Source organism: Gavia stellata, chromosome Z (genome assembly GCF_030936135.1).
Source record: "Gavia stellata isolate bGavSte3 chromosome Z, bGavSte3.hap2, whole genome shotgun sequence".
NCBI classification, from domain to species: Eukaryota; Metazoa; Chordata; class Aves; order Gaviiformes; family Gaviidae; genus Gavia; species Gavia stellata.
In genome coordinates this window covers 68,605,851-68,616,306 of record NC_082637.1, presented here as the reverse complement: position 1 = coordinate 68,616,306, position 10,456 = coordinate 68,605,851, and the positions used below count along the sequence as shown (strand labels likewise).

Here is a 10,456-nt window from a genome sequence, read left to right as displayed (position 1 = left end):
CCCTCCTCTCAACCCTCCTCCGGTTCGAAGGCTCTCGGGGCTGCCTACACCTCCGCACGCCGACCGCGCAGCAGCCGCTCCGGCGCACCCCGCTCAGGTAAGGCAGCTCCGGGCCGGGGCGCCCGGCGAGGGGCGGCCCCGGACCCTCCGCCTCGTCCGGCAGAGCCAGCCCAGCCGGGGCCGCAGCGGGGCACCTTCCCCGGGGGGTGGGGTGCTGCCGGGCCGTGTCCTCCTCCTGTAAAGGCTACCGTGGGAGGCAGGAGCGGCTGGAGAGAAAAGACTCGCGCGCGTGTGCGCGGGGCTGAAGTTTCCGCCTCCTCCTCCTCCCTGTTGTCAACTTGGAGGGTCGTTTGCTCCCGCGGGGAGAGGGAAGGGGATGAAGGGGACAGGCTTTCTGCGCGCCGGGGACGGGGCGAGCCGCGCGCCTTTCGGGGCGGCTGGCTCTCCGGCGGCGGAGCGAGGGGCTGCCCGCCGCCGCTTCCGTCCTGCCCGCGGTCCGGGGGGGCGGCGGGGGAAAGCCTGGCGGCCCCGCTCAGCGCCTTTCTCGCGCGTCCGCCCCGGGGCTCCTCGGGCCGAGGTTTCCTTCTGCCGACCCTGGCGCGGGCAGGGAAGCGGGGCGGGGACGGTCCCGCCGCCCGCCCCGGACAGTGGGCTCGGGGAGCCCACGCGTGGGCCGGCGTCTCGCAGCGTGGGGAGCGCCGCGGGGTCGGGGCGGCCCGGCCGGGCCGGGGCGGGGGTCTCACGTCTGCTGTCCCCTTCCTCTCCGCTCCACAGGCAGCGCGATGCTGAAGCCCGGCGACCCCGGCGGATCCGCGTTCCTGAAGGTGGATCCCGCCTATCTGCAGCACTGGCAGCAGCTTTTCCCGCAGAGCAGCCAGCTCAAGAGCAGCGGGGCCCTCGCCCAGCTCCAGCCGACCGAGAGAGCCGAGCCTCCGGCTGACAGCCTCCGCCAGCGACCGGCCTCCCTCTCCTCCGCCTCCTCCTCCTCTTCCTCGTCCACTCCGTCTTCCTCCTCCACCTCCTCCTGCGTCGCCGCGGCGGCCGCTTCCCTGGCCGGCCTGACCTCCCTGCCTGTGACCCAGCTCCCGGTCTTCGGACCGCTGCAGAGCTCCGAGCCCCCGGCCGGGGGAGCGCCCGCTCCCCTGCAGGGCAAGGACTTGTGCGGGGCCGGCGGCGGCGGCAGCAAATGCGGCGAGCGCACCGCCGCTCGGTTCCGGTGCACGGCCGAGGAGCTGGACTACTACCTGTACGGGCAGCAGCGCATGGACATCATCCCCTTGAACCAGCACACCAGTGACCCCAACAACCGTACGTATCCTGCCCCTTCTCGCAGTCCACGACCCCCCGTCCTCCGCCCCTCCCGCACCGGGCCAGCCTAGGGACGCCCCAAGCTGGGGGACCGCCGTCGGTGCCTGCACCGCTCTCTCCATGAGGAGCATCCTCCGCCCTGCCCTTCCCTCCCTTGAGCTGCTTTTGCGTTGCTACCAGTGCTTTCGGGAGGCGGGCGGTACTCCCTCGGTAACAGCTTTTCTCGTCTGAGACCCAGGTCCTTCCCTGGAAGACACACTTCACCGGGAAGGCTGCTGTGGGGGTAGATTTCTCTCGGGGGGCTGTTTAGGAAAACGGATTCAGAAATGGTTCAGAGCAACTTGCTATAAAGCTCGTCCTTTCTCGCCTTGTTTGTATCACTCCGTTCCCGCCTGGAAAGCCCGGGCTCCGCCGAATACCCAGAAATCAATCGCTCCCCCGAGCTGGGCAGGGGAAAAGTTGCCGTTTTCGTCATATGGGCTAGGCAAAGTTTTCCTCCCTTTTATCTCGGAGTATCGTTTTCCTTTCAGACCTCGTTAACACCTCGCTGATTTTAGTTTTCACCCCTACGGAAAAGTATGACACGGTCATTTAATAAGAAAAGATGGTTTTCTAGACGGAAAAGGTCGTCTGCCTGAGTGTGGGAATTCATTTAGCACTTGGTGGCTACAAAACATTTAATACTGCTGTTGCCAATTATAGAAGGTTTTTTTGGGGGGGAGGGCACCCCTATTATTAAACATCTGTATCGACTAGAGGTTTGTGATTTTAGAAATTGGTTCTGCCTGTCTTTTGTTCCCCTATCTGTCGATACTATGCAACCGAGGAAATTCACGGGGTGCAAGTAACTAGATGAACTATATTAATTATTCAGATTTATTACTAACACTCAGAGCACACGGATCTGTCCCTGTTAAAACACTGGAACATGGCTTCAGCATGTGCGCTTTTTTCCATTGCTTCAAACACCCTCTTTTACCCTAAGGTTTCTTAAAATTCTCTATTTTTGTTGTCCTTCCCCCCGAAATGTCTATTCAAGGAAGGCTGTTGAACAAACGATACCCCAAACCAGCGATCCGTAAGCACATGCTCAAGCGAAACGTAGATTCGTTTATTTTCATTTCAGACGCAGAGTTTGTTTTGAAAGTTTCCATGAAACTCTTTTGTGTGATAATTAAACTGTGTGGATGCTAGCATAGTCTTAATCGTTGTGTGTACGTCTTAAAGAGCAAAAGGAAAGCTGACTCTGAGTTTGGTGGGGATTTCCGCCCCCCCCCCCCCCTTCTTAACGTGGCAAATCTTTCTATATAGGATACCGACTTTGTTTTGAGCGACCTCCTCATGCGTAGTTTTACCCTGTAGTGAAACGTGTATTTTCTATTCTGGGGTGCTGCGAACGTGATCTCATAAATTACACGCACTTAATGGAATCTGAAATGCACTTTTAATCGCCAACCGAACCGTTCAGGCAATACATGTTTTACTTCTCGGAGCAGCTCTGTAAATCTGCAGATAAAGGTTTTAAAAAGAGAAAGGAAGATAAAAAAGCGATTTGGGGGGAGCATTTTGAAGGAGTGAGTGGAATAGTAGCACGCCGCAGAGTCGCAGGCGACGTCTGCGTAGTTTCTTCCCCGTCGCGGTACTGAAGGTGGGTTGGAGAAAGCAAACGGGTCGCTTGCAGAAAGGGCCCTTGTGAATCGCGTCCGGCTGGGTCGGGGCAGCGCTCGCCGTCTGAAGGACGGGGCAGGGTGCTGCCGGCACGGCCTCTCCCTTTCTTTCTGCAGCGAGGTCTAAAAAATGTTGTAACTGACCTTGTTCACAAGGCGACTTTCGCTCCAGCGGTTACTAGTTGTCTCAGAGCAAAACTTTTAACGCGAGTTTTCAACCTTCCGGGACCAGGTGAGTTTGCTTTGGGCAACTCGTTCTTAAAAATAAAGAAAACAGCAGAGTGTGGGTGAGGAAGGAGTGCGGGAACTGCAGTCCGTGCCCTGCCACGCACCCCGCTCACCCGCCCGGGCAGAGGCGCAGCAAAGCAAGTGCGGGGCACCGGCCTGGCTAGTCCGGCGCGGCTCCCCGAGTGCCTCGGGGGTCACGCAGGGAGCCCGTGGGCAGGCGGGATTTTCAGCCCCTTCGACTCCGTCCCTCGCTCCGCGGGCAGCACCGGAGGTGCCCGTTTGAGGGCAAGGAGGCGAGGGTGGTGGGTGAGGTGAGGAGCCGTCGAACTGAGTTTGAGTTGCTCTTGCTCGGCGCACTTCTAGCTGCGGACAGCCCCACCGAAGCTCGGAGGCGGACGAAGGGACGCCCCGCGGGAGGGGGCTCTCCCCCGCCCGGCACAGACACCCGCCCGCGGGGCCCGATCCCTGCCCGAGCGCGGGGCGCAGGGCCGCCGCCTCGGCCTTGCCGACTGCAGCCTGCCGATTTGGGGTTGGCGGCAGGCCCCTGGCTGCTGGCTGCTTCTCGGGTTTTAATTTTAGATGAACCCCCTTCGCAAGCCCAGCGCGTGCCCCGTTTCCCCTTCTTTCCCACGTGCCCCCCCGCGGCGCCAGCGGGCATCCCCGTCTCCTCCGCCGCAAACCGCCTCCCCCCGCTCCCCCGGCGGGACCACCCCGCCGGTCTCACCGCTCGGGAGAGCCGCCTGCAAACTTCGCCGGTGCCTTCGGCCGCTCTCCGGGCGGCCGCCCCAGCGCCGCGGGGCAGCGGGGAGGCGGGCGGGCGGGCGGGCGGCGCCCGCGGGGGCGGCGGCGTCGCTGCCTCCGCGCCGGCGGGGCCCGAGGGGTGGCGGCGCTCCCGCCGTCCGCCGCCCCGCCAGCCCCGGCTCCCCAGCGCCCGGCCCGGCGCCGGGCGGCCGCCGTGGGCGGCGGTTTCCCCACAGACACACGCCTCGATCGTCAAGTATCAATGAACATGGCACGGTCTGGGGCGGGGGTGGGGGGGCGCGGGCCGCCAGGGAGCTGTGGGTTAAGTGTCTGTATGCAATTGTTTTAAATGGAAAGGGGTTCAGTTAGGAAAAAACCAAACCCAACAACAACAGCAACCACCAAGAAACAAAAGCCCAATTAGAGCCCTGCAGTCTTTACTCCTAGGGAAGTAAAGGGGATTATGTTAAAGCCCTGATAATGGGGCAGGCGGCTGGGGACCGTCTTCTCCCCGGCTCCCAATGGGGAAGGATGAGGGTATTTCTGGGCGCTGGGGGAGGGGCGCTTGCGCGGCGCGGAGGAGATGTCCTAGGGTGAGTTTGGGGGGTGCGGGCCCGGCTTGCTGCCGTCTGGGCTTGCCCCTCGCTGCTGGGAGAGGCTTTCGCGGCGAGAAGTCTGCGACTCCTCTACCTTCTCTAGAAAGCGCCAACCTGCCACTGTAATAAACACGCTGCGTAAAACTGGTCACGCAAGCGAGGAGTTCGCACGCCTCTTCCCATTCAATTTTCGGGGAGACAGTGTGTATATAGCACGCTGCGAAGTGGATCGGTGTGGGGAATGTTTGGGTTGTTTTTTTTTTCTCGAGGCTGCTGGTAACCTGTATGATTTAGCTATTTTACATCATTAGTTACCCAGCACCCTTAAACGCAGCAGATAGCCATATATTAGATTGAAGTTAGGGAAGGTGGTGACTGTTTATTTAGGGTGATAAAATGGTCCATCAGCAGTAATCTCCATCGATATGTGCCACCAGGAGATGAAGGATGAGGGGACAAGCCACAATTAATTGCCCTATAGTTTTGTAGGGGAGAGTGGAGCCGGTGCGGACTGAACTTCGATCTCCTCTCCCAGAGCCTATTCATCATCTCTACATTGTATATGGGGGTCTCTCAGGGGCGGGGGGTGGCAAGGTTTATCTACACACAATATTCTCCTTCCCTTCTCATACCTGACACGGAAATTTAATTCATTCATACCTTCAATCGAAGGCAGGGAAAATCAAACCCGCCTCCCCCAACCCGCCCCCGACACCCGCCTCGCGAACATAACCCGAAAGCCGCTCCGCAAGCGGGACAGTCCCCCCGGCGCCCCGCCGCAGGCCGGGGCCCTGGCACACCGTCTTCCTCGGCGGAGCTGCGGCGGGCTGTGCCTGATCCCCGGCCGGGGGGCTCGGACCCCGCGGCGGCTCCCGCGCTGGTGCGGGGACTCCGCTCCGCCTCCCCCGCGCCGCGGCGGCGGCTCGGCCCCGGCCCCGGCCGAGGGAGAGCGGGGCGAGGCGAGGGGGTCAAAGCCCGGGGAGGCGGGGGTCGCGCCGCGGGAAGGGTCGGGCAGAGGCGGGCGGGGCGGCCGGGACCCGGTGCCGGCCGTGGCTCGCCGCCCGCCTGCGGCCGCTCCGCACCCCCGCGCCGCGGTCCGGCCCCTGGGGCAGCAGCCTGGGCTCGGCCCCGCTCTCCGCAGCGGGTGTTCGGGATAGATAAACAAATAAATAAAAGGAGCCCGAGGGGAAAAGTGTATCTGCGTTTCGTCCCCCCGAAAGCCTGCCTCAAGTCAGGCAGTCTGCGAGAAACTGCGATCAATTTCGCAAAAAGGGATTGCTGTCAGCTCGTCGATGAGGAAACTGAGGCGCGAGGAACCCATGATCCCTACCTAGGAAAGCGCCAGCCCTCGGGAAGCGAAAGGGTACTGTCTCACCCAGCCCACCCTCCCTCTTAGCTGGGTACCCGGGCCCAGCCAGGGACGCAGGGCCAGCCGCAGTGATTTATACGCCAGTGAGTAATACCGTGTGAAATGATGGCCACTCACACAGGATACCTGCATGCTTGCGGTGAATTATGAAGCAGAGGGTCAGAGGCCACCCTTCTTTAATACCAGCAAACTGCAGGTATCCAGTATAACTGCACCTTTGAAGCATATTATTGCCGAGACAAAAACGTATTTCTTTCATTTATTGTTACAGCTGGTTTGCTGGTTAAAACACTACATCGGACTCTACCTTTCCCTAACAAAAGCTTTCTCCTCTCAGATTTCCTTTAAAATATGCAGTAGCAGTGTTATTTAGGTTGGAGAGTGTTTAGAATTGTATTTTGGGGGGCAATGATGTGTCCTTTCCCTTTTGCTTAGGTTTAGTACTTTTAAGTGTACTCACATGGAGTTAGAGTGCTGGCATTACGCTGTGTTCATTTTTATGGAGGCAAGTAAACGATAACATATTGCACTCCTCCCAAAAGAGCCATACCAAACAGCTCCACTAGGAAATAATTTAATTTTTTTTCTTGCTTCTTCCTTGCCTTAGTCCTCCCATCTATAGAGCATGAAGGTACAAAGAGAGAAACTGACCTCCTTCCAAAGAGTCTGGCTGCATCTGGGCCTGCAACGGAGCGTTCCCACTGACCTCACCTTCTACATCTCCTGATTTTATCAGGAGACACTCGGCTCTGGCTGCAGTCCTCCTTGCTTTTTCCATTTTCACCAAATCCCTCAATTTTCTCACATTTCTTGCTTCTTGTTCTGTTGATTTGGGGCTTGACGGGCGCTATTACAGCCAGTGGAAGTATTAATTTCAGCGGTCCTTAGAGAAGGCCTGTACTCACACAGCTGCTCTCTGAGGCCAAAATAGAAGGAAGGGCACACACAGTGCGTCTCTCCTTGCTGCCCTGTGCGGCAGCCCTCTGGAAAGCTCACACTTGTCCCACTGTGTCCCTTTTTTGTGAACTTCTCACACACAGTTGCCATCCAGTTTGGAGATTTTAGTGATGTCAGTGGACCACAGCACTCACTCTCTCAAAAAAACCCCCTCTTTTCCATGTATTGTTAAGGGAGTTGGTGCACTGTATCACATCCGACTCTGCAGTATCCATGAAGATGATGCTGTTGATCCTTTCTGTGAGGCAGGGTAGTGTGCAAGTCTTGAAGTTCCCCCTTTTTTCCCCTATGTGATACTAAGGACTTCCTTCCCTTGCCCTCCAAGGCAGAGGAATCCAGTACTTAATAGTGACTTGTCTTAAAAGGGTGGTATAACACTATTGAAAGTGTGCTTGGGTCAAAGCCTTCCAGGTATCATTACACAAAAGTTAGTCACAAAAGAGGAAAAGATGCACAGTAACATTTTACTCAAGGCATGGTAAAATACGTCTAGTAGGGTTTCCACTCCTTATAACATTTATGAGGAATTTTAAAAATTTTATTTGTACAATTGCATAAAAACTAAAGAGAGATGTATAAAGCATGCAACTAAGAAGAATTTCATTACTGCTTAGTATTAAAGACAGATTACTTCCCTCTCATCAACAAGCCATAAGCCAAAACAGTTTCAGAAGATGTCCCGTTTTCCAAATTTTCAGCTTTGGCTAGACAAAGGGAAAGGAACACAGCAGGAGATCAGATGCTGACGCTGCCAAGCGTTAAGACATTACCAGTGTTTTTGGATAGTGGAAAATAAATATCACTATGTGTGACTTTCTGTAAGGATAAATGACAGTGACACAGGGTTTGTTTATACTCCTCACCAATTTCTTCATTCCTTTTCCTTGAAAAGGTAGAAATAAAATGTTTTATCCACACTCATGCACACATATTGTTGGGACAAACTGAAGAAATCCTTGTTCTAAGCAGGTACTAAAAGTCTCGTGCATGAAAAGTTACGCATATCTGGTGGCAGTATGCAGGAAACTGACACTGAAATTGCCAGAGTGGAGTCATGAAGATGCCTTAGCATGTTTAATGTAAGTTGCTACAGAGACACGGTGTCTCCAAGAAACCCATTAATAATCAGATAGTTAGGAGGAGAGTTACACATTTAGATCATCGAACAGTGCAAACGGGTCGGATTGAAGGGCCTGCCCTGGGTGCTAACTGACATCATGGTTAGACATCCTCTTTTTAAGCCCTCAGTTTTCCTCTTAGATGATTTATTTCTAACTTGCATGGTAAGATGTTGGATTTGTTTAAAGTGTACTCACATACCAACCTGTTTGGGGTTGGGTTGTTTTTTTTTTTTCCCCCTATTTGAGATCCTTTCCTGTATGATCTCCAATGCCAAACTCCAGTGCAGCCCCTGAGATCTTTGGGTATGCCAAAAGCGCAGGATTTCTTGATGACTGGTTTCAAAGAAGAAAGAACACATGTTCTGGTGATACCTCACTTTCCAAACTAGCTGTGGAAACAACAACAGCAAAAAAACCCCCGGCATGTACTTGCTGCCTTTTATTCATCATGCCTGGGAATGGCTGTAGGAATATTTGCTGCATAATAATCTTCTCTCAGGACTAGCCAGAAACTTTTTCCCTGGGGTCCTGCAAATCTCATCCTTCAGCCACCTCTAATTGACGTGGCTGAGCGAGTGAAACCCCTCTGCAGTTGTGGCTTAACCCAATGAAAGAGTCCTTTTGCGAGAGGGATTGCATTGTTAAGGAAAGGCTTTAACCCTCCAGCCAAATGGCATTTTTTTTGCCCATATGAGCACGGTCCCCACGAGGGGGCTGTATCCTGTTGCTGCCCTGGCATGCTGCAGTGCCGGCAAGGGCTCTTCTTCCTCCCGCCTTCCTGCCCTTACGCTGTGTGACATGTCAGGGATGGCATGGGGTGAGTTTCATATGCAGGCCGCCTTCTTCAGGGGCACCCATCAGAGCAATGCACAACTCAGGACTTACTTCCTTGCTTTCTGCTGAGATCTGTAATCGATGTTACGGGCAGAGAACTTGAGCAGATGAGCGCCAAGTAGGGACACAGACATTTCCTGCAAGACTCGAAGGTGTAATGATTTCGAGGGAAATTAGCTTCCACATGTAACTTTCAAATATTTTCATATTGCTGAGTGCATCATTTTTGTATGGTACAATTTAAAAGAGGATGACAGGAAATACTGCTTAGAAAGTGTGTCTAAAATTGGAGAATGCAAGTAGAGGCCATATTTTGAAAAGGCAGCTGTTATTATCTTTTAGCAGCTTTTACTGCATAGAGAGGAAGGTTTTCCTTTGAAGGCTCTGCAGGAAAGAGGCCTACATAATACATAGTATATCCACCTTGGAAAGAAGAACAGCTGAGTCAGTCCCCCTGAGAATTGAAACTGTGGTTACAGGCAATCTAGCAAGTCTAAATCTGTGGCTTAGACCAAGAAGCTCCAGCCCCTGTAGGGAACACTCTGCTTTATTTTTATAAGAATGGGTGTAGGTTGTATAAAATTATTAGGGGAAAGATGTAGGACTTGCTGCATGAGTACTATGGCATAGTTATTGTTTTTCCTTTGTATTGCTGGAATAAATTTGTATGAAAACCTTTACTGTGCTACAGAAGTGAATGTGCAGAAGATGGTAACCTATTTCAATAGATGTATTGTTATGTTAACTCAGCATACCTCCAGAGAAATGGATTTCCTGAGCATGAAACATTTTTTTGGAAGTTGTACGTTCATGGCATGTGCAATAGTGTGCAGTAGAAACATTGAACCAAAATTTTCTTTGCTCAAAAAAGAAAAATCATAGCAGGATCTTCCCAAAAATAGAGAAAAACATCATCCGTTATTAAGAGCAGTTAGGGAAATTAACGTTTTTACAAACTGGTCTTTTTCGTGGGAGCTGCTCACAAAACCAGACATGCTAGTTTTGTTCTTAGCCTCAGGTACATGTAACAGGCAAAGAACATGCATTCCTATTCAATAAAAACTTTCAAACATGCGCTAGGAATCAGTAATATTTGCTACATAATTTCGATTTAAAGATTAGATTCGGCTGTAAGAAAGTAAATGTCCGTGCATACTCTGATTTGTCATTCATGAGGTTTTGTTTTAGTTATTTTATTTTCTAAACAGACAGGCATGCACACACATGTTAATGTAAAAAGTAGAGCCAATGTTCATTTAAAATAAGGATGAAATTAAATCATGTTCCAATTGAACGCTTGGGCTGAGATGTGGTAAGGCAAATGAGGGGGACTTGTAAGGCGTTACAACTGTGTTTTGAAATGTCTCACTGAAACACACTGGGATGGCTTAAATGGGCTATTTATGTTCGTCAAAAAATGAATCTTAGAAAACTGTGTTAAAATAAAGGAGTCTTGGCAGGTCTGTGAACACACCAGTCTTGCAAATTTTCTGTAGGGTTTCTGCTCAGCCTTTGGGATTTCTTATTGAGGGCTTTAGCAAGATTAGGAATACCATCCTAAGCAACATGCAGAAGGGCACGGTGTGTGTGAGTGCTGAGCTGCCATGAAATGATAGGAAAACTAGAGGGACCTGC

At 53.2% G+C, this 10,456-nt stretch overlaps 1 protein-coding gene across 1 annotated transcript in view; it reads left to right on the top strand.

The window, feature by feature from the left end:
* The first annotated feature begins 782 nt into the window (after window positions 1–782).
* The window catches only part of PRDM6 (PR/SET domain 6), a 72,597-nt gene continuing 62,923 nt past the window's right edge, over window positions 783–10,456 (top strand). The window contains exon 1 of the mRNA XM_059834263.1: window positions 783–1,308. Within this exon, the coding sequence (XP_059690246.1) occupies window positions 783–1,308 (526 nt within the window). The remainder of the gene's footprint in view (window positions 1,309–10,456) is intronic.